The sequence below is a fragment of the Ursus americanus genome, chromosome 30 (genome assembly GCF_024610735.1).
Source record: "Ursus americanus isolate L20-20 chromosome 30, mUrsAme1.1.p, whole genome shotgun sequence".
NCBI classification, from domain to species: Eukaryota; Metazoa; Chordata; class Mammalia; order Carnivora; family Ursidae; genus Ursus; species Ursus americanus.
In genome coordinates this window covers 31,013,269-31,037,858 of record NC_142156.1, presented here as the reverse complement: position 1 = coordinate 31,037,858, position 24,590 = coordinate 31,013,269, and the positions used below count along the sequence as shown (strand labels likewise).

The 24,590-nt window shown below is 48.5% G+C and overlaps 1 protein-coding gene across 3 annotated transcripts in view; it reads right to left on the bottom strand.

Moving 5' to 3' along the window:
- The window catches only part of SMARCB1 (SWI/SNF related BAF chromatin remodeling complex subunit B1), a 36,386-nt gene that overhangs the window by 2,456 nt on the left and 9,340 nt on the right, over positions 1-24,590 (bottom strand). For 2 of the 3 annotated variants that reach the window (XM_045802507.2, XM_045802508.2), the window contains exons 4-7: positions 23,523-23,660; positions 21,360-21,487; positions 11,996-12,162; positions 5,501-5,691 (exon numbers count right to left, since the gene is read on the bottom strand). In XM_045802507.2, coding sequence (XP_045658463.1) covers positions 5,501-5,691; positions 11,996-12,162; positions 21,360-21,487; positions 23,523-23,660 — 624 coding nt within the window. Of the gene's footprint in view, positions 1-142; positions 202-5,500; positions 5,692-11,995; positions 12,163-21,359; positions 21,488-23,522; positions 23,661-24,590 lie in introns of all 3 variants that reach the window. The other variant, XM_045802509.2, reaches the window with a different exon arrangement.

Sequence of the window (24,590 nt, the reverse complement as noted above, 5' to 3'; positions counted from 1 at the left end):
GTGACAGGGGATGCGCCAAGCCCCCACCCGTGGTTTCCGGAGGCCACCCCTCCTCAGCAGCTCCTGACAGCTGCTCTGCAGCCAGTGCGGTGGTCTGGCAATCCTGAGCCACCCAGCCACAGACCCAAACATCATTCCTCACCTCGAGGGCTCACAGCCGCCTTCCTCGGGAGGACAGACATGAAAGGCGCCAAGCCCACGCTGAGGGGAGCAAAACATGTTTTCCTCTTAATTTAAACAAGAGCTCGTGAGTACGTCCTGGAGGCCCCTTTGTTTACCTCCCCTTGGCTCTGGGAAGATTCCACTCCAGTGGGTTTGTTCTAAAATAGCAACTGCTCCGTCCAACCCTGTAAGAGTGGGCCGAGAGCCAGCAGGCCCGCCTCGGGTTTGGGACAAACACACAGGCCGGGGGGCCACCTTGCCTCCCGCTCCTCTGAGGGGATTCTGCATCATGGCTTCAAGGTCACCCGGGATCCCAGATGTTCCTACCACCCTTCAGAGTCCAGGTGGGGACAGAGAACCCACGCAGGGGAGGGCTGTGGCTGAGGTGACAGAGGGCCCGGGGCTGCAGCTTGTAGGGTTATGTTTGTGTGATTTCTCTTTTCTGTCCTTACGTGATACAAAATGCCAGCCAAGAAGCACTACGATGCCCACGTCACAAATGAGAAGGACAGTCTTTGAGGGAAATGACCTGCTCACAGCCACTCAACTGGGAGCAGGTGGAGACAAAACTTGACGTCACCCTCTTCATGGTCAACTGATTTTTACACAGTGCCAAAGTCTACAAAATGGGGAAAGAGCAGTCTTTCCAACAAATGGCGCTGCGACAAGATGACCTGCTGGGTTAGGCAGCGGTTCACAGGCATCACATTAAAAAGGGCACAGGTGGGGGCTCCTGGCTGGCTCCGTCGGTGGGGCATGAGACTCTTGATCTCGGGGTTGTGCGTTCAAACCCCATGATGGATGTAGAGATTAGTTAAAAGTAGAATCTTAAAATACACACACACACACACACAAACACAGGCAACAAAAGAAAAAATAAATTGGACTACATTAAAACTTAAAACTTCTGTGCTTCAGGGGCACCCGGCTGGCTCAGTGGGTGGAGCATGAGAATCTTGATCTCGAGGTTGTAGGTTCAAGCCCCACTTGGGTGTGGAGATTATGTACAAAAATAAATAAAATATAAAAATTAAAAAAATAAAACTTTTGTGCTTCAAAGGACACAGTCATTAAAGTGGAAAGACAACCCTCAAAGTGGGAGAAAATATTTGCAAACCATATCTCTGATAAGGAACTCATATTTAGAATATATAAAGAACACTTACAACTCAATAATAAAAATACAAATGACCCAATTAAAAAACGGGACTTGAGCAGCCATTTTTCCAAAGGTGATATACTAATGCCCAATGCCACCCAAGAAGATGCTCAAGGTCATTAGTGGCCAGGGAAACGCAAATCAAAATCACGAGATCCCCCATCCCCCTCCCCTAGGATGGCTAGAATCACAAAGTCAGATAAGAAATGTTGGCGAGGATGTGGAGGGACCAGAAGCCTGGCTCTGCTGGCGGGAAAGTAAAATGGGGCGGCTCCTTTGGAAAGCAGTCGGGCAGTCCCTCCAAATGCTAAACACAGCTATCACGTGACCCAGCAATTCCACTCCTAGTGTCTACCCAAGAGCACTGAAAAAAGGTGTTGAAACAAAAACCTGTACACAAATGCTTGCAGCACTACTCTTAACAGCCGAGAAGGGACAACAACCCAACTGTCCATCCCCTGCTGGCTGGGTAAATACAATACGGTCCATCTGTATGACAAGCTAGTACTCAGCCCCAAAAAGGAATGGAGCTGATACAGGCTACCACAGGGAGATGAGCTACTAAGAAGCCAACCACAAAAGACCATGTGTTCTAGGATTCTATTTATATTGAGAACCCAGAACAGGCAACGCGATGGAAAGCAGATCAGAAGCTGCCCAGGGCTGAGAGCCGTGGGGGCAGGGCGATGGCCGGGAAAGGAGGCGAGGCTTCCTTTGGGGTGATGGAAACACTCTCGAACTCTGATGGCTGCGTCACTGCGGACCCTACAAAGCTCATGCGAGCGGGCTGGACCAGACCGTACGTGCACTATACCTCAAGGAAGTGGTCCTACGAGCGGAAAAGCAGGCCGGCCGGCGCTGCTGCCGTCAGGTGGGCAGAGTTCCAGGAGTAACCTCTGTGGCTCCGGTCGACAAGTCCGAAATGACCCTGGTGCCTCCCAACCCTGATCTGCGCAGTGACACCGCCTCTCCGTCCCCCATCAGGCCCAGCTGCCAGGTTCTCTGACCCTTTGCCCATCCCCAGCTTCCTCCCGGCCAGCACCCTGCCCGGCCAGCATCCTCTGGGGTTTCATGCTCCCTCCTCGGGCCTGCAGCCTCCAGTACCTTCGGTGGCCACACACAAGTCTCCTCTGCAAGGCAGGGACTACTACTTCTCTGCTCCCAGCCGCGGGCACAGGGTTGGCCTGCGGGGGCGGGGGGGCAGTAACTCTACTGATGCAACTTTCCTCACAGGTAGCGGCTCACAGGTTTGGCGGAATGTCTGACAGCCTTGCACACGCTGCTCCGCCCAGGCCCTTCCCATGGTGTAGCCCTATCGCCCTCCTGCCACTCACTGTCTTTGTTCCATTCCTCTGGCCCCTGGACATCTATGTGCCGCTCTGGTTCAGCTCTCCTCCAGGAGCTTGGGGCCCCCAATCTGTTTGCCACATGCTGTGCCCCTCCCCATGCTTGCGCACATCAGGCCTGCCCGTCCCACGGCCGGAGGGAAGCAGCCTGTTCTCTGCCCTGGCTCCCTCCACTTGTTCGCGGACATTCGGCCTCCGCTCACACATGTCCTATGACCAGCAGCTTGTCTTGCTCCACCGTGGGCAAAACTCAAGGCCACCATCACTGAGGACGGCACTGCAGCCGGTCTGGAGGGAGACAGACAGGACTGGCTTGCGGGAAGGCAGAGCATTTACAACAAGGGATGACGGAGGCCCAGGATTTAAAGCCCCTTTTAAGGAGTCATGTGACTCAGCAGTTGCCAAGCTTTGGGTGTAGCAGAGACCAGGCCAGAGCTCCTGGTCCCACCCTCTGTAGACCAAGTGGCCCCTGGCCCTGGGGACGTGGCAGCCCACTCTACTCCCCCCAGGCAGCGGCCCAGAGAGAAGGACTGACATTGGTCTCCCTGGGGAGAGTCAAGAGCAGTCTGAGCCCCCAAGGGATGGCATTGTGCAGCAGTGATAATGTGGGTCAGGGTCAAGAGACAGAAGTCGCAGTCCCCTTCCTTGCTTGCCTTAGAAGGCCACAGTTCTGTCCCCTGGACAATGAAGCCTACATCAAGACAGCCTCTGACCCTAAGCTCCCCTTCCTGTCTTGCAAGCTCTCTCCAGAGCATCCAGCTGCCCAGACCACACACAGCACACACGATGGACGAGCTGGGCCTAGCATGAGGAGCTCAGGAGGCCTGGTCAGCTGCAAAAATGTAAGCAGCCATCCCAATGCAAAAGAGGCGCGGGGGCTGCCTCCCAGATCCCAGGCAGTCTGTGTCCCATTGGCCTGGCTGGCCCGGGCTGCTGGAGAGGGGAGGTGTGCTCACCCCGGTCTCCGGTAAGCAGCCCTGCCCTCCATCCCAAGGATGAGAAGCCTGCAGACTCAGCACTACAGACTGCAGTGGCTGGGGCTCTGCGATGCTCCCTGTCCACCGGCTGGAATTCATTAAGTGGCTTCTGAGAGGGCGGGGGAGGGGATCGTCTGTTAAGTCCTGACTGGCCGCCACCAGGGACTCCCGAGGGGGGCTGCTCTTGAACTGTCTGGCACACTGCCAACAGCCTGAGGCCTTGGCAGGGGCTTTAGGAGAATGCCTGGGATCACCCCGGGATCAGAGCAGGAGGGACACCGCCACATATGCCGCCACCCTCGGGGTCCTGCTGCTTTGAGCAGCATGACAACCCCACCCCCACCCCATCTGCCAGTCAGAATGTGAATTCTGACCCAATCAGCATCTGGGGAATGAGGTACCTGGGGTGGAGGTCACTCCCATGACCTGTACCACATCACCACCTCCCAGGACTCCAGGGGGCACTCCAGGGAGCGAGGCCACCCCAGACCGGTCTTCACGCCCATCGGCCTTGGCTCAAGCACGGCATGAACAGGCAGCACAGCCGCACGTCAGCCAGACTCTCACAAGAGTCAGACACCGTCACATCGTGGCTCACAGACGCCTCCTCCCAGGCAGGTCCTGGACCCTGTCTGTGAAGCAGGACCACCTGGGCAGCAGGGCTGCTGGGAGGTTAAGGGAGGGGACGTATGTGCTGTCTCAGCCGGATGCCGGGAGCATAGGCGGTGCTTGGAGCCCCACGGAGCTCAGTGGTTTCCCAGGACTAGGATCTCAAGACCTGAAAGTGTACGGTCATTCCTTCTCTCTTGCTCAGATTTACAGGAAGCAGTCAGAAAGCAGTCAGTCTCCTGGGATTTCTGGGAAAATCAGCTGAGACACAAACATACTCACGAGCTCCATTAACTGTCATATCTTTGCAAAGACCTTCGTACTTGCACTTCATGTGCCATTTTAGGCTGCTGTCCCTGAGTAACGATCGCCAAAAGCAGACGATGACAGTTTGATGAGCAGAATAAATCCTAACATCCTGTTTTGATGCAGGGATACTCAGGGCCACCCCCAGACTGCACTCTCCCAAGGGGAAAAGGAGCTCAGGGAACAGGGCTGGTTCCTCTCAGCAAACACTCACCAACCCCCCCTCTACCAGGCCTGCACTCTCCGCACTCCGGGGCCACCACCAATGGGAAAGCCACATCTGCCTCTCCAGAAGCCCCCGTCCCCTGGTCCATCCCCACCCTGGCACACAGGACACTGGACTGGAATGTTCTGTTTACACTTCCACCTTCACAGGCAGCCTGGATGTGGCGCTTTACCTTTCATGGCCCCCAGTATGGTGTCCAGCCAACATGGGTGCTCGACTAGTCTCTGACTTAATGACGGCAAGATACAACAGTAAAAAGAAACTGCTGGAGATCCCTGACTCTCACCAGCTAGGGAGAACTATTTGGAGCAGCCCATGTTTGAGATAAACAGCAAGTCCATCAGATGACAACTCCTGGAGTGGCCGATCTGTCCCTGACAGAGGAGAAGTCTGGGCAAGAGTACAGGGGCGGCAGGGTGGGAGGGTGCAGAGGGGCTACTGGCAGCAGCGTGTGGCCCTGGGCAGTTGGTGGGGAGGCACTACTGGGTACGGAGGGGGCAGATACACCCCCCGCTTAGAGTCATTCCCCCCCACCATAATGAGGATGGGAGCCTGGCTACTGAGACACATGAGGCGGGAGGAACAAGCCAACAAAGGGCCACTGAGCTGGCTGAGGCTCCAGAGAGACCCAAAAGTATCACCACACGCAGGGAGATGTCTTTTCCCTAAAATGGGTTTGCAGAGGAATGAGGGCAGGGCGCATGTGGTCTCCTACCTGAAGGCGTAGGTCTTCTGATGCCAGCTCAGCTGTCCCCGGATGCTGTAGGCAATGGTAGTGACAAACTCCCCGCCCAGCCCCAGCTCTGAGCACAGCTTCAGGGCAAACTTTTCTGGTGAGTTCTCCTTCTCTGACATGTCCCACTCAAACTGGTCCACCAGCGAAATGTTTCCCACGTGGATGTTCAGCTGGGGTGAGAACCAAAGAACACACGTGAGAGGAGTCAGAACCGCGCCCAACCTTGGGAGGCCTCACGGAGGTAAGAGAGCTTACTTGGGAGCCACCAGGCCGGGCTGGACTCTGCTCACAACTTACTAGCTGAGAACTGGGGCTGGCCCTTGTCCTTCTGGCCACACGTCCCCATCCAGAAAATGGAGATGACACCACATACCTGCCACAAGGCGCTCTGGCTCAAGACCTGGCAGTCGCCCATCCTAGTAAGTGTCATCACAGACGCACATCCCACCTGAATAGCCCACAGGCGCCTGCCAAGCCTGGGTGGGCAGCAGAGGCCCATGGCCAGCCCCGCCCACCACGCTCCCAGCAGACATCCTGCTGACATGCAACCTGCCACCAGGAGAGGGTCTGGGCCCTGCCCGTGCAGCACCCAGACCAAGACGGAACACAGCCTGAGCCCCAGGAGCTCCCCACTGACACCTGCACTTGGAACCACCATCTTTACTCCTCACACCACAGATGAGCAGGCCCGCTCTGAAACAGGAAGGACTCATCACAGTCTGGCTGTGTTCCCTGGGCTCTGTGTCCTTGAGGCTCCTCCTATGGCTCTATGGGGCTGGAACCACCCCTCACTGCTCTCCAGGTAAGCAGCCCACAGTGCACCTGCCGTTCACCCTACTATCCCTGCATGCTCAGCTTTTTTTTTTTTTTTTAAGATTTTATTTAGTTATTGACAGAGCAGACAAGCAGGGGGAGCAGTAGAGGGAGAGGGAGAAACAGGCTCTCCACTGAGCAGAGAGCCTGATGCAGGGCTCGATCCCAGGACCCTGGGATCCTGACCTGAGCTGAAGGCAGGCGCTTAACCGACTGAGCCACCCATGCGCCCCCATGCTTAGCTTTTTTTTTTTTTTTTTAAAGATTTTAACGACTGAGCCACCCAGGCGCCCTATGCTCAGCTTTTTAAGACAAAGATCAGGGTGGCCACTACTCAGGGCCCACCTTGCTGCCCTCAGAGAAGCGTGGGACCCCATTCCCTGTCCCTGTTCACAAAGCCCTGCACCTCTGTACCCCGCACACCACTTTTCACTCACTGCCAACAAACCCCCTGTCCTTTCCCATTTCCATGCTCTGCTCATGCTGGGCGACCGACCAATGATGGTCTGCAGAATAGAACCAAATGCCCAGTGAGCCCTGAGGGCACGCTCGGACCAAAAAGATGGGAAGCAGCAGGAAGCCCACAGAAAAACATAAAATAGGACCAAACAGGACCAACCCGTGTAGCCATTGACACGCAGCCCCAGCAAGCCCTGCCCCGGCTGGTGGGGAGGGGTAATGGCAGGAGTCCTCCTGGACACCAGGGGGCACCACGCAGACTGGGGCACCCGTCCCCTGCCAGTAACCGGTCATTAATGCTTGCATCTATTAAAAAATATAGATCGTGTGCCTATTAAGGAGAGGCACCGGGAATGCAACGGTGATTACGACCGACAAAAAATCACCTTCGTGGGCTGACGTTCCAGTTGAGGGAGAGACACCTAATAAGCAAGTTAAGTATGGGGATGTATGGTACCTGTCGTGTGGCCAAGTCCTAAAGAGAAAATGAGGGGAGGGACAGAAGTGCACAGGAGGCCACATTAGCCAGGAGACCCAAGAAGGCCTCCTGGGGGAGGCAGCATTTTAGGAAGAACTGAATGGGCAGAGAGAGCAGGCCATGTGGCTCCTTGGAGAGAAGGGTCCTAGCAGAGTTGGGCCTGAGGCTGTCCTAAGAGCTCCAGTTTCCACAAAGGGATCTGGAAGGCCTGTGGAGTGTTTTGAGCAGAGAAGAGACACTGGCTGCCACTGAGTCCCCTGCCGGAGGGAGCCATCTAGCCGTGGGGATGGTGGGGCGGTGAGGAGCGGCTGGACTCTGAGTGGGCTCAGAGATGAGGCAGAGCTAGGACCCCTGAATAGTCATACAGCATGGGGGCCAGGCTCCCCCCAGCTCCCCAGCCACCAACCCTTATCACCACACACATCTGCATAGAAAGAGCCTGGCCAGCCCCATAGAACCTGATGGCTTGACATGTAGGAAGCCCTGAGCCCCCCAGCCCCCCAAAACTGAGCAGAGCCAACCTGCGCCAGGTGCCCTGGTAATGGCAGCCAGGTCTGGGCTACAGTCCCAGAGTCCCCGAGAACATCTGTAGGTGGCTGCTCCAGGCTAAGGCACCCCTTTGTGGAGACAGACACTCCTCAGGTGCCATCGCGGCAAAGATCCCTGTTCTTCACCGTGTCCCAGGAGCCAGACAACAAAGAACAGCCCCCCAGAAGCACCCAGATCTCCTTGCGTCCCCTTGACCCAAACCTTGGATGTGACCTTCAGTTGCCTCCCCTACAAGATGGGCGCTGTCCCCCTAGGCCACCATGCCCATGAAGGCTCTGACCTGAGAGACACAGCACTATCCCACAGCAGCAAGACTTCTCTGGGCCAGCTGTGTCCGACCTTGGTGCCAGCGGGCCCTTGTGTCAGAGCTGGGCAGGAAACCCAACCTGGGGGTGGGGATGACAGGTGGGATGGAGGGCCTGAAGGGCTCTGGTCAGGAAAGCCTCTGGTCAGGAGAGATGGTGGCAGCTCCCGGCAGATTTTCAACTGCCTAACAACTTTCTGTACGGTCGCCCACAAGCTCCATCAGGATTTAAAACAAAACAAAAAAATTCTGAGAAAAATATCAGGAAGCCAGCTGGTCAGACTCATGAGGACCCTGCTCGTGGCCAACCCCACCACCTGGAAGCATGTTGGTGGGTGTGGCTAACTCCATGAGGCCACTTCCCCACTACAGTTACAGGACAAAGATTCGGCACAGAGCAGAGTCCTCAGGGCCATCCTTCAGAGGTAAGAGGCTATGCATGAGAATGCAGGTGAGGCTCCCACTGCCCCCATTTCTCTATGAAGTTCCCCTTCTTTCTCAGTCATGCCCTTTTCCTGCTGGTTGGCCATAATATGAAACTAAAATGGGTTAAGAAAAACAGACTTGTGGGGCGCCTGGGTGGCACAGCAGTTAAGTGTCTGCCTTCGGCTCAGGGCGTGATCCCAGCGTTATGGGATCGAGCCCCACATCAGGCTCCTCCACTATGAGCCTGCTTCTTCCTCTCCCACTCCCCCTGCTTGTGTTCCCTCTCTCGCTGGCTGTCTCTCTCTCTGTCAAATAAATAAATAAAATCTTTAAAAAAAAAAAAAAAGAAAAAGAAAAACAGACTTGTATTGTATTTCTCCCAAAAGAAATTAAGCAGGTGGCACCTGGCTGGCTTAGTCAGTAGAACATGCAAGTCTTTTTTTTTGTTGTTCTTTTTTTTTTTTTTTTTAAATTTACTTATTTGTCAGAGAGAGAGCAAGAGTGAGTACAAGCAGGGGGAGGAGCAGACAGAGGGAAAAGCAGGCTCCCCTCCAAGCAAGGAGCCAAACAGCGGGACTTGATCCCAGGATCTGGGATCATGACCTGAGCCGAAGGCAGATGCTTAACCGACTTAGCCACCCAGGTGCCCCAGAACATGCAATTCTTGATCTCGGGTCACGAGTTCAAGCTCCATATTATAATTTAAAAAAAAAGAAGAAGAAAAAGAAAAGAAAAAAGAAAAAGAAAAGTAAGGAAAAGAAAAGAAAAAGAAATGAACTAGTCAGGAGACTAAATGAGTAAACAAAAACTTCCCCACAAAGAAAAGCCCTGGGTCCCGATGGCTTCACTGGTGAATTCTACCAACACTTAAAGAAGAACTAGCACCAATCCTTTTCAAATTCTGTCAAAAAACTGAAGAGGAGTGGACACTTCATAATTCGTTGTCCAGATATCAAAGCCAGATACTACAAGAAAGGAAAACTCCAGACCAATATTCCTTATAAACATCGATATAAAAATCTTTAATAAAATACTAGCAAACTGAATTTAGCGGCATATTAAAAGAATTATATACCATGGCCAAATGAGATTTATTCTAGCAATGCAAAGATGGTTCAATATAAAAACTGACCAATGTAACACACCACATTAACAGACTGAAAAACAAAACCGACATGATCACCTCAACTAATGCAGAAAAAGCATCTGACAAAATTTAACAAACTTTCATAATAAAAACACTCAACAAACTACAAAAAGAAAAAACTACTTCGGGGCACCTGGGTGGCGCAGTCGTTAAGCATCTGCCTTCGGCTCAGGGCGTGATCCCAGCGTTCTGGGATCAAGCCCCACATCAGGCTTCTCTGCTAGGAGCCTGCTTCTCCCTCTCCCACTCCCCCTGCTTGTGTTCCCTCTCTTGCTGGCTGTCTCTCTCTGTCAAATAAATAAATAAAATCTTAAAAAAAAAAAAAAAGAAAAAGAAAAAAACTACTTCAACATAATAAAATCCGTATATGAAAAGCCTACAGTGAACATCATATTCAATGGTGAAAACCAGAAAGCTTTTCCTTTAAGATCAGGAACTGGCCAAGGATGCTTGCTCTTGTCACTTCTAGTCAACACAGTACTGGAATTTCTAGCCAGAGAAATTAGGTAAGAAAAAGAAATAAAAGGTATCCAAATTGGAAAGGAAGAAGTTTACTTCTATTTACAGATGATATGATCTTATATGTAGAAAACCCTGAAGATTACAGAAAAAAACTGTTAGAACTAATAAATTCAGCAAAGAAACAAGATACAAAGTCAACACACAACCATCAGCTGCATTTCCACACACTAATAATAAACAATCTGAAAAAAAACGGAGAACAATTTCATTCAGAACAGCATCAAAAAGAATAAAATACTTATGAATTAACTTAATCAAAGAGGTGGAAGACCCGTAGAATTAAAATTACAAAACATTGCTCAAAGAAATGAAAGAAAGCATAAATAAATGGAAAGATATCCCATGCTCATGGATTGGAAGACTGAGTATTATTAAGATGTCAAGACTATCCAAAGCAATTTTCGAATTCATTGTAATCCCTACCAAAATTTCAACAATGTTTTTTGCAGAAATAGAATAAAAATCCATCTTAACTTAAACTGAATCTAAAGTACCCTGAATAGTCAAAACAATCTTGAAAAAGAAGACCAAAGCTGGAAGACTCACACATCCTAATTTCAGAAGCTACAATAATCAAACAGTATGGTACTGACATAAAAACAAACATACAGACTAACAAAATAGAAATCCCAGAAATAAATGCCCAAATATACAGGCAAATGATTTTTGACAAGGGTGCCAAGACCATTCAATGTGGAAAGGACAGTCACTTCCACAGATGATGCTGAGAAAATAGGCTATCCACCTAAAAAAGAATGAAGTTGGACCCTTACCTAACACCATACATAAAAATTAACTCAAAATGGATGAAAGACCCAAATATAAGACCTAAAACCATAAAGCTATTAAAAGAAAACAGAGAAAAGCTTCATGACATTGGATTTGACAGTGATTTCTTAGATATGAGACCAAGGGCACAGGAACAAATGAAAAGACAAACTGGACTTCATCAAAATAAAAACTTTTACGCATCAAAAGACACTGTCAAAAGAGTAAAAAGGCAACCTACAAAACGGGACAAAATATTTGCAAATCACATATCTGATAAAGTACTGATATCCACAATATATAAAGAACTTATTAAACTCAACAACAAAAGAACAAAATATCTGATTAAAAAAAGGCAAAGAACTTGAACACACATTTCTCCAAAGATCTACAACTGACCAATAGGCACATGATAGATATTCAGTGTCACTAATTAACAGATATGCAAATCAAAGCCACAGTGAGATAACACCTCACACCAAGCAGGCTCTGCAGCAGGCAGGCCTAGGTCCAAATCTCAGCACTACCACTTATCAGCTGTGCAGTATGGGGCAGGTGATGTCACCTCTCCATGTGGCAACCTCCTCACCTGTAACACAACAGGTAAGGCAGCATCTTCCCCCCAGAACGCAGGTGGGTTACTAGACAGTGGGAAGTGTGGTTGACCCAGCCAGTCCACAGGAAGTGTGTGGCACTGCTGTTCATCTCACCGTGGGCTTCCCTGCTCTACCTGGCCGCTGGCTTCATCTCCTCTGTACCATCCGGGCTGTGCTCAACACCTGGCAGTGCCCTGAACACATCCAGAATACATTTCTTACTCAGAGAAATCAGCCCACAACCATTCCTGGGGTAAACAGCCACATGCTACCTTTAAGACAGCTTTCACGAAGTCCAATCCCACAGCATGGACCCCAAAGCCAGAAGAGTCCAAGGCCTCAATGTACTCTCAGCACCCAATGACCCACCCAGGACGAGGAAGGCCCTGGAGCAGAGTGAAGAGCTGCCCACCTTAATGATAACACGCTGGTCTGACTGATCCTCAAGGATGCTGTCCGTGGGGTAGGACTCTATCTGCTGTCTGATGGCAGAGGCGATGGCCGGCACAAATGTCAGCGGGTTCAAATCCAGGTCATCGCAGAGGATTTCTGAAAACATCTCAGGGGTCATCAGCTTCTCTGAAATCAGGAGAAAGGGAAGGAATTGCCAAATGATTGCAGGACCCAACTTCACCATGTTTGGCCCTAGCCTCCCCATCCCCTTCCTCCTCTACTAGACCTCCCCAACAAAGCTGAGGATGAAGAGAACGACAACTGAAGGTGACCCTCCCAGACATGAGGCTGGGGGAGGAAGCACAGGACGAGCATCACCCCCTTCTGGCCCTCATTCCACATACACAATCCTTTGACACATTGATCTGAGACTTCTAGACTCCACACCTGAGAGGAAATAAATTGTAGTTTAAGCCATCCAGTCTGGTACTTTATTATGGAAGCCTGAGCAAAACAGCACAGTCTCCTTCAAGAGAAGTCACTTTGAGGTCAGTGTCCCACTGGCAGACAATAATCATTCACCACTTCCTCCCCAATAGAGAAATCCTTGAGATATTAGGTTACTTATGGCTTTTTATGGACCTTTCCTCAGTTTCTGACTTTCTGGGCAGCATATACACATAACAAGGTGACAAATATGCAGGTGTAAATGGACACTGGATCTTGGAAATGTAGCCACACCAGATATGAACTTGCAGGAGTCACTTGCAACTGGCCAGATTACAGCAAGGTCCCATGTGATCAAATGTTTTCTCTCTGTTCTGCTCTGTTGTTGTAACCCAAACTTTAATGGCCATGCATCACTTCTGGGATGAGCCACAGACAAGAACAAAGTCAAGGATGAATCCCCTTATTGGTACATGGCATGATTCCATCCTCACGAACCAGGTCTGCTCAACAACTTACCCGACTATTTCCTCGCTAGCCCAGAAGGGCTAGAGACCAGCCATCCTAACAGTACCATCAGGACAGACCCAGAACACTCAGGCAGTCTATGATCAGTAACTCATATAGCAAGCAACTGTAGTTAATTTTGGAGATTGCAGCATGGAGCGGAAGTGCCCTATGAAGCACCCTATGAGAACAATATGCAGATCATATTAAACTTTTTAGTCTGAGATAATTGTACATTAATATGCAGTCTTGATTACTGTAGCTACATATTAAGACGAGACTGGGGAGACTGATTCCACCTACTTTATTCTTTTTCAAAATTGCTTTAGTTATTCTAGTTCCTTTGCTTTTCCATAGAAATTTTAGATAACTTTGTCTATATGTACAAAAAGTCTTGCTGAAATTCTCACAGGAAATGCATTCAACTTGTGTATCAATTTAGAGGAACTGACATCTTGAGTATTTTAATCCATGAACATGGTATGCCTGTCCATTTATTTAGATCTTCTTTAATTAATTTTATTAGTGTTTTGTAGTTTTTGACAGACAAGTCCTGTACCTGTCTGCTACATTTACACCAAAGTATTGCTTTTCTTTTTTTAAAGATTTATTGATTTTTAGAGACGGAGAACTCACATGTGCATGGGGTATGGGGCAGGAGCAGAGGGAGAGATAATCCCAAGCAGACTCCGTGCTGAACGTGGAGCCTGATGCCACGACCCTGAGATCATGACCTGAGCCAAAACCAAGAGTTGGTTGCTCAACCAACTGCACTGCCCAGATGCCCCCAAAGTATTCCTTTTTTTATTGAGTGAATGTAAATGGTAATGTATTTTTGAGTGTCCATGTGTTCACCAATAGTACATAGAAATACAATTGATTTTTGCATGTACATCTTGTATCCTGTGACCCTGTTGAACTCAATCATTAGTGTTAGCAGGGTTTTTTTGCAGATCTCTTGTGATTTTCTATGTAGGCAATCGTGTCATCTACAAATAGGGACAGTTTACTTATTTGTGTTTTAAGATTTTAGAGAGAGATGGAGAGTGTGAGCAGGGAAAGGGGCAGAGGTAAAGGTAGAATCTGGAAGCAGAATCCCCAATGAGGGCAGAGCTCAATGTGGGGGCTCAATCCTAGGACCCCAAGATCATGACCCAAGCCAAAATCAAGAGTCAGCCACCCAACTGACTGAGCCACCCAGGCGCTCCCAAATAGGGGCAGTTTAATTTCTTTCTTTCTGATCTGTATGTTTTTTAAATTTAATTTTCTTGCCCGAATACACTGGCTAGGAACAAGAGTGATGAGAGCAGCATCTTTGCTTTGTCCCTGATCATAGGCAGAAAGCATTCAGTCTCTCACCATTAAATATGTTAGCTCTAAGATATTTTGTAGATACTCTTTATTAAATTGAAGTACTTTCCCTCTGTTCCCATTTTTCTTAGTTTTTAATCAAGGATGTGCTTTGTTAAATGTTTTTTTCTGCATCATATTGATATCACCTGGTTTTTCTTTTTTAGTCTGTTAATATGGTGGTTTATGTTGATCGATTTTCAAATATTTAACTAGATTTGCATCCCCGGAATAACAAATCCTACTTGAGTCATGGTCTATAACTCTTTTTATATATTGCTGAAATCTGTTTGTTAATGTTTTGTTAAGGATTTAGGTGATCTGCGGGCGCCTGGGTGGCTCAGTCGTTAAGCCTCTGCCTTCGGCTCAGGGCGTGGTCCCGGCATTCTGGGATCGAGCCCCACATCAGGCTCCTCCGCTGGGAGCCTGCTTCTTTCTCTCCCACTCCCCCTGCTTGTATTCCCTCTCTCGCTGGCTGTCTCTATCTCTGTCAAATGAATACATAAAATCTTAAAAAAAAAAAAAAAAAGGATTTAGGTGATCTGGTGCCTGGGTGGCTCAGTCGGTTAAGTGTCTGACTCTTTGATCTTAGCTCAGTTCCTGATCTCGGGATTGTGAGTTCAAGCCCTGGATTGGGCTCCATGCTAAGCATAAACCTACTTAAAAAAAAAAAAAAGGGGGACTTATGTGTCTATAATCATTAGGGATACTGGTCTATAGTTTAGTTTTTCTGTACTGTCTTTAGTTTTGATATCAAGGTAATACAAGCTTTGTAAAGCAATGCATTGAAAAGCAATGCATTGGGGGAAGAAAAGTAAAATTCATTGGGAAGCATTCCCTCTTCTATTTTCTGGAAGTATTTCCCTCCTCTATTGCAGAGAATGTATGTTAATTCTTCTTTAAATGTTTGGTAAAATTCTTCAGAGCCACCATCTGTGCCTGGAAATTTCCTTTTGGGGAGGTTTTTAAATTATGAATCACATTTCTTAATAGTCATAGGGCAACTCGAATCATCTATTTGATACTGAGTGAATTGTGGTAGCATATGTTCTATAAGAAATTGCTCCATTTTGTCTAAATTGTCAAATTTATGTATGTAGAGCTTTTGTGGTACTGCCTTTTGATATCTGCAGGGTCTGTAGTGATAGCCCATTTCATTCCAGATTTTGGTAATTTTTGTTTTCATCTTTTGTTGTCAGTCCTGCTAGGTTTGTCAATTTTACTGAGCTTTTCAAAGTATCAGCTATATTTCATTAATTTTCTCCATAGTTTTTGTTTTCAATTTCATTGATTTCTGCTCTATTATGTCCTGCCTTCTGCTTGTTTTGGTTTCATTTTGCTTTTCCTTTTCTCAATTCTTGAGGTGGGAGATTATAGATTTGAAACTTTTCCACTTTTCTACTGTAAACACTGATGCTACAAACTACCCTATACTTTAGCTATATCCTACAAATTTTGGTATGTGATATTTTCATTCAGGTCCATGTATACATTCATTTCCCTTTAGATTTCCTCTTTGAACCATGAATTAGTTAGAAATGTGTTGTTTAGTTTACAAGCATTTGAGTCCATTCTGGTTGAAGAACACATAATGTACAATTTCAATTCTTTTAAATTTGTTGAGGTTTGTTTTATGACCCATGACATGGTTTAGATGGCATATGTCCCATATTAAATTAAAGAGAATATGTATTTTGCTGTGATAGATGCAGTGTTCTATAAATACCAGATACTGTTGGTTGATGGTGTTGTTGGGTTTATATCATCTTGCTCATTTTCTGTCTAGTTGTTCTATCAGTTGTTGAGATAGATGTCAAAGTCTCCAATATAATTGTGGATCTGCCCATTTCTCCTTTCAGTTCTGTCAGTTTTTGCTTCACATCTTTTCCAGCTCTGCTGTCTGGTGCATGCATATTTAGGATTGCTATGTCTTTTTGGTGGACTAATCCTCTCATTGTTAAAGTAGTCCCCCCCCAACCCTTATCTGTGGCTTTGCTTTCCACAGTCTGTTACCTGTAGCCAACTTTGATCTGGAAGCAGATGATCCTCCTTCTGATGTAGCATCAGATCACAGTGGCTAATCCTACATCTCACTTCATCTCACCACGTAGGCATTTTATCATCTCATATCTCACAAGAACAAGGGTGAGTACAGTACAGTAAGATATTTTGAGAGAGACCATGTTCATATGACTTTTATTACAGTATTAATTGTCCTATTATTAATCTCTTACTGTACCTAGTTTATAAACTAAACTTTACCATAAGTAGGTATGCATAAGAAAAAACATAGTATATATAGGACTTGGCACTATCTGCAGTTTTATGCATCCACTGGGGGCCTTGGAACATAGTCCCTCTGGAGAAGGGGGTACTACTGTATTTAATCTCTCTACCTGTGGTAATTTGCTTTGCTCTTAAGTCTGCTTTATCTGATACTAATGCTACCATTTCTGCTTTCTTCTATTTTTTTTTTTAAAGATTTTATTTATTTATTTGACAGAGAGAGAGACAGCCAGCGAGAAAGGGAACACAAGCAGGGGGAGTGGAAGAGGAAGAAGCAGGCTCCCAGCAGAGCAGGCAGCCCGATGCAGGGCTCGATCCCAGGACCCTGGGATTACGCCCTGGGCCGAAGGCAGATGCTTAACGGCTGAGCCACCCAGGCACCCCCCATTTCTGCTTTCTTCTGATCAATGCCTGCATGATATATCTTTTTCTATGATTTCACATCCGACCTACCTATATCATTATATTTGAAATAAGTTTCTTGTACATATCATTGGGTCATTTAAAACGTGCACTCTGCCAGGGGTGCCTGACAGGCTCTTGATCTTGGGGTACTGAGCTTGAGCCCCATGTTGGGTGTAGAGTTTACTTTAAAAAAACTGAAGAGTTGGGGCGCCTGGGTGGCTCAGTTGTTAAGCGTCTGCCTTCTGTTCAGGTCATGATCCCAGCATCCTGGGATCGAACCCTGCATTGGGCTCCCTGCTCGGTGAGGAGCCTGTTTCTCCCTCTCCAACTCCCCCTTTGCTTGTGTTCCCTCTCTCACTGTCTCTCGCTGTCAAATAAATAAATAAATAAAATCTTTAAAAAAAAAACAAACACCAAAAACAAAACTGAAGTGTTAAAAAAAATACACTCTGAGAATCTCTGTTTTTTTAACTGGTAATTATGAACATATTAAGGCTTACATCTGCCACTTTGTTTTTGTTTTTCCTGTTTTCTTTTCTTACCTTTCTGTGGGTTACGTGACCATGTTTTAGGATTCCATTTTGATTTATCTACAGTATTTCTGAGTGTACCTCTTTGTGTAGAATTTTTAAGTGCCCTTCTTTATGTAACATCAAATACACATAACTTATCAGTCTACTGGTTTCTTCATTTTTACCAATTCAAGTGAAGTATAGAAACCTTACCTCTCCTCGTGTCCCTTTACATTTCCTCATTTATAATACAAGTATCTTAAAATATTTCCTCTACATACATTTAGAACCACATCAGACAGCAATCACGTTTTCTTCAACTATTGGACATAATTTAGAAAACTCAAGAGGAGAAAGCAAGCTTATATTTACTCATATCTTTGCTTATCACATCCTTCCTTCCTGATATTCCAAAGTTTCTTTTATCATCTCCCTTTTAAAAAAAAAAAAAAGATTTTATTTATTTGAGAGGGAGTGAGTCAGAGCACGAGCAAGGGGAGGGGCAGAGGGAGAAGCAGAAGCAGACCCCCCACTGAGCAGGGAGCCTAACACAGGGCTGGATCCCAGAACCCTGAGATCATGACCTAAGCCAAAGGCAAACACTTAACCGACTGAGCCACCTAGGCGCCCCTATCATCTCCCTTCTTTTAGGTTAGGTCTATAGGCGATGGTATTCCTTCATCTGAGGATTTCCCCTTCATTCCTGAAGGATATTTTTACTGGGCATAAGATTCAAGATTGACAGTCCTTTTCTTCCAGTGCCTGAAAAACCATGTGCCATTTCCTCCAGCTTCTGTGGTTTCAGATGAGAAATCTGCTGCCATCCCAGGTCTTTTCTTTTAAGTCAGGTGTTCTTTTTCTTGGCTCTCAAGATCTTCTCTTTGTGCTTAGTTTTCAGAAGTTTAAGATGAGTCTTGGCATGGATTTCTCTGGGTTTATATTGCTGGGATCCACTCAGCTTCCTGAATCTTGTCATTTGGGGTTTTTAAACATCCAAAGTGAGCATGTGGACACTTCCTGTAGCCATGCACCGCAGAGTTAACCTGCAGGGCCCGGATCACCCCTGGCCTGTGTGCCGAACCAGATTCCACACCTTTTCCTGAGGCAGCTCAGGGCCCTGCCTTGAGATTCCCTCATCCCCCACCGGGGCCATGCTGCATCCATATGTTCTTATTCAACAGCTCATCCTTTCTGGAGGATTTCAACATACCCCAAGGAGGCTGACTATTGAGACAGATGATGTCATACTTCACCAGCAACTCACATAAGTTCTCTTTCATGTCCTTCTAAGAGAAGATAATCTTGAACTCATTGTTAACAGATACCTTCCAAAAGTCTGTCAGAGACAAATCCTGGTTATGAAGAATATCCTGGTTCTGAAGGACACGTAGTGCTTTCATGCCACTCAACATTTTTAGTCCCTTTGTGATAAAGCGTCTCACACCCACCTTTAAGGTTATTTGAAATTTCAAAGTAAATTAGGTATGACCACAAAAAACACCAGTGATTCTGAACATGCAATTTTAACTACCATGCCAGAGGCATGGCTTCCTAACCACCCGTTAAGAAGTACAGCTCTTAGACGTGCTAAATACCACTGTGGGCTGAGGAAGAGTTCATAGAAAAAAACTATTTTGGTTCTCCAAGGGTTTGCACCCAATCACACTCAGTGGGGGATATGGTACGTTACCGGAAGACTCCTTTGAGGAACAGCCTGGAGAACTCGTGGCAGGGCTCCCAGACAGATACAGGTCTTCACTGCATTATAATGTGTCCTCTTCCTGAGGGCCAGGGGGAAGGTTCTCTTGGATTTAAGTACTATGTGTGATTCTGTCGCTTCTGAGCCACGAGTGGCTGCTCATCTTGACCACAATGGCAACTGCAGAACCCATCAACCCGTGCCTTCTGCCTGGTTCTAAAGGGCTGAGCGACGTGCCCTCCCCACACAACGTATGCCTACTGAACTGTGAATATGAACCAGAGCGCTGTCTTCATTTCGTATCTTCTCATTTCATTTTCCGCTTCATCCAATTTTTCCGAACGACATCTTTTGCATTTGCTTTATTCTTTCGTACCAAGCATTCTCATGTAAGATGCCTTATCCCTTCTGGAATAGGGTGGGAGTATAAATAAATAGTCTGAGCTTTCTACATGTTATTGAAAGAAAAGTAACACGGTAATCCATGTACGGAGTCGATTTGAACAGCTAAGTTCCTACGCCATGGCCTATGGACAGGTTCTACGCTAAATGTTGTAAGAAAAGCAGTGATGGGGCACCTGGGTGGCTCAGTCGGTTAAGCGTCTGCCTTCGGCTCAGGTCATGATCCCAGGGTCATGGGATCGAGTCCTGCATCGGGCTCTCTGCTCAGCAGCGAGTCTGCTTCTCCCTCCGTGATCTCTCACACTCTCTCTCTCACCAAAAAAAAAAAAAAAAAAAAAAGGCAGTGATAAAAAACAAGCTCCCTGACCTCAAGGGGTTTAAATGGGGAGAGTGAAAGATGAATTAACAATGAACTCTAACACATGCCAGCTGAGATAAGCAGGGACCGGTGTAACGGAGGATGTGCACTGGCCATGGCCGGTGCTCATCAGCTGTCCTGTTCCCATGTTGGAGCGTCACCATCCACCATACCTGCCCTGTCTACGCTCATTACAACCTCCTGGAACCCCTCACCATATCTCCCCTTGGCCATATCCTCGCTCACCAGCTAACCTGTGGGCCCTGGAGGACAGGCACCCGGCTCTCAGGCCTTGTTCCCAAAGCTGGGCAGAGGCCCTTGGACTCAGGCCTGGCACATCAAGTACCAGGAGATGACCAAAGGAAGCAACCTAATCCCTCTAGAAAGTTCAAGGCAACCATGTATCAACAGCTACACACGTTCCTGAGGAAATCCCCTTCGGGAGAAAAAAAGTTGTAAGTGATTATGTTCTCTGCCATGGAAACGTCTAATAGCGGAAGGAGTTTTAGCAAACAGAGGCATTACAACTCATCAGAAAACTGTGCGCCAATTATGAAAATCAAAGAAACCAGGAAGATACTTATAAATGAAAAAAATAAAATTATACTTGCGCTGTAACTACGACTCTGTTAAATATGTTTGCACATGCAATGACTGGCAGGGAAACTCTTAGTAGGAACGGTGTGATTCTGGGGATTCTCAACTTTTCTTCATTTAAAAATGATACTCGCTGGGGTTTTTTTCATTGTTGTTGTTTGGTTTTGGTCTGAATATAAATAATCTGTTGCAAAAAGTCTGAGAGATTCAGGAAAACAATAAAGAAAAAATAAACACAGGTGCAATCCTCCTTCCTGGATGGGATTAAGATGAAATGCTCTGGCGAACGGCTCTTAGGCTTTTGCTTGCTCATTTGCACGGAGTCATGCTCAGACTCTGGGAGCCAGGGAAGAGCAGGCACCTGACCCAGGACTTATAGAGCGAGGATGGGAAGAGGAAGAACAGACAGAGAGAGGGCAGATCTCATGGGAGAGGTACGAGCACGCACAAGCAGCATCATGAAAGACCAGAGGGGTGGACAGGGCTAATGGGAGGTGCATGGAGGGCCATGTGGCCGAACTGGTCTAAGCAGCAGCAAGGTCATCATTGAGCTCTGTGGACAGACAGCCTGCATCATTACTGTCCCCTGACCCGCCCAAGCTCACTAGGAGAGGAAGGAACCTGAGGCTCATGTGCCCAACCCACAGGAAACGGAGGCAGAAGCAGAATTTGAACCCAGAGTCCACACCCTCCCAATCTATGCCATGAAGCTCTGAATGTCGAGTTCAGAGTCCAGGATCCCAACGAGCAGTAGGTAAGAAAAAGGACTGTTTAACACCACAGCGGGCCTGGGCTGCACAGAGCCCAACAGCCTACATACCATTCATGTTCCAAGTAAAGGCATCTCGTAGCTTCTGCCCATCGATCTCCATGTCCAGCCGGATGGGGACCAGCACCTCAGGCTGGGATGCGTTCTCATGGATCACAGCTGGGTCGTGGTCATCAAAGCTGGAAGTGAAGTGGCAGCAAAGTCAGCAAGGGGTGCTGTGGGTCTCCACGCTCAGGGCCTCCCTCTCTGCACTGCTGGTCATTGCGAATCTGGCCAGAGGGGAGAAGCCCACTTCTTATGGCGACTTGTCAACTAAGGGCTGACCCAGCAGAGATGAGCCAGCAGGGGTCCTGCAGCCACAGGGGCAGAGCTCCACATTTCAAGGACACACAGGGAAGGGAGAGGGAGTTGCAGCCTTGGGCAGCGGAATATGACCCTGACGTACCCCAAAGGAAAGGAGATTAAGCCCGGAAGCAGGCAGAACTTTCACAGAAAACTATAGGATAGGAAGGGTATTTCCAGAAGAGGAAAAGCCAAGGGGCAGGAACGGTGAGGAGCTGTTGAGGGAGCAAGGGCCAGAGCACTGGAGTGGGGTGCAGTTTGGGAGCAGCATGGGGGACACAGAGAAGCTACAGGGTGTCCAAGTACCCATGCTCAGGCTACGGAATCCAGCCTCTACCCTGAGGGAGCCCCAGAACCCAGAGCAAAGCGGTTCCACGGTCACATCTGCATTTAAGGCAGACAAAGAGGGAACAGGTTGGGATGGTGAGGGGTATGGGGGGATGACGGACAGTAAGGGGACCCTAAAGGTGTCTGGGGAATACAGAGGGCTGAGACCTGCTAACAAGTGGGGCACAGATGACAGACAAACAAATGAGGAAAACACACTGCATGCCAGACACCAATGCTCTGGAAGCGCGGACAGGGAAAGGGACAGGAATGGCCATTCTAAAGAGGGGGAAACAGCTCTGAGAAAGTGACATTCAGATAGTGAAGGGAAGGAAGGGGAAAAAGGGAAGGAAGAGGGAGAAGGGGTCAGCCATGCAGAGACGCTGGCAAGGAGTGAGCTCTCAGCAGAGGGAACTACAAGGGCAGAAGCTTCTGGGTGGCTCTGAAAGCAGTGCAGAGGCTCATGTGCCTGAGGGAGAGTGAGGGGGGCAAGAGAGGAAGCCAGAAAGCGGCGGCCACTATGAGGACTCCAGCCCTGGCGGACACGTGACGGGCTATCTGGAAGACCTGCGACAGGAGTGGTGCCATCTGCCCTGGGTGAGGGAGCGCACACCTGAGGGGGAGCTGGCCAAGGGTGGTCCAGTTCCGGACACTTGGAAGGCTGAGAAGTCACAAATCTGCTGAGACTAGCTCTGTGGCATAAGAAGGAGGAAGAGTTCTGGGGTTTGGGCCTGAGCACAGGAAGGATGGGATTACCATGTCCTGGGCTGGACAAGTCTGCAAGCAGTGTGTGACAGACACCCGAGGACAGCATGTAGGGGTGAGGCCGGGCTGCAGAGAAGAAAGCAGGGGTGGAAACTTGAAAAAAATACCACCCCAAAAATATCTAGTCCTAATCCCTAGAACCTGTGACCATTATATGGCAAAGGGGGGGAGGGGACTTACAAATGTAATTAAGGATCGTAAGAGGAGATGCTGCAAGTAACCTTGAATCACATCACAAGCATACTTTCAAAAGACAGGGCGATTTCACGCACACACAAGAGGAGGCTCTGTGACCCACTGAGGCACAAACTGGTGATGCAACCACAAGCAAAGCCAAGGAATGCCGGCAGCCACCCAAGGCCAGAAGAGGCAGGAACAGCCTCCCCCCCAAGAGCCTCCAGAGGGAGTGGGGTCTGGCCAACACCCTGATTTTGCTGCACTGAAACTCCTGCCCGCAGAACTGTGAGAAATAGATTTGCGTTGTTTTAAGCCACCCAGCTAACAGTGGTCTCAGTGGAATGGTGTCTGAAATCACAAGCAAAGATCCACGGGCTGCACCTTCGGGAGCACCACTGGAGGCACCGGGGACACAGGAGAGTGAAACGAGACTAAAGCAGGCAGAGCCCGGGGGCTGGAGCAAGCCGGAAACCGGCTGTCCCGGAAGCCGAGAGGGAACAGTTTCGAGAAGGGAGCATAATGTTTTAGGTAACAGAAGGTCAAGGTAGAGGGAAGAGGCTAAAACTTCAAATCTGTGTGTGTGTGGGGGTGAGGCATGCTCACCACAGAGGGAAGGTTCTCTTCTTGTCCCGGCCCATGCGGTTCCTGTTGATGGTCGTGGAGCAGGGCACAGCGTCCAGGTGGTGGGAGCTGTTGGGCAGGGTGGGCACCCACTGGCTGTTCCTCTTGGCTTTCTGCTCCCTGGGGAGATGCAAAAAATGCCTCTGCTCAGTCTAGGAGCCCACTACTGGCCATCAGGCTCCAAGTCATGGTCAACGGACACCCAATGCACCCCTGCTGGACTCCAGGACCCTGTGGGGACCCCTAAGCACCTCGAATTCTGCACGTGTCTACTCCTCAGGCTCCTACTGGCACCCATTCAGAGGTACCCGGGCTAGGGGAAGGGTGCAGAGGGGCCCCAGACACAGCAGAACAGTGCCCAGCCCAGCGCACGGTCGCAGGATAACACGGTATGTGCTAGGCATGACTCCATGGAAGCACTATCCCCTCTGCAGGGAATGCGCATGAGGCTACGGCTTCCCAGGGCAGCATACTCTGGAGTGGAGCCTTACACACTGAGTTGAGGCTTACTGGGAGTGGGAGAGGGGAATAACTGGAAAGGGGAGGGCATTTCCAGAAGTGCATAGGTGGCGGAAGAGAGGAGGCTCGGATAGGTTGTGGGCTTAGCTGGGGCTGGAGAGGAGGGACATGGAGAGGGTCCCGATCCCAGGGGCTAGCATGCTCCATGAGAACCGACTGCACTCAGCAGGTGGCTAGGAGTCCCCAAGGAGTTTGAAGAAGGCAGAGACAAGATCAGACTGTTGTTTTAGATACACAGGCCAGCTTGAGATGGACAAGGCAATGCTTCTGGCTTCCAGGTTTCCAGACCAGTAGGGCTGATGAGAAGCTGTGTTAGTAAAAACTTTCTGGAAAGTGAGGCTCAAAGTAATTTAAGTACCATACCATAAAGAGCTCAGTCTTCTTTGCGAATTACAGGTTCCTCTTACTACTAGGAAAATACCAAACGGCTATTTTAAATCGAGGCTCCAGAGCTGCGTTGGTTTGAAAGACAAGTGCTCGGGTTCCCACTTTGCCCGGTGTCTCACTTTATCATCCTCAGGGCCACCTTCC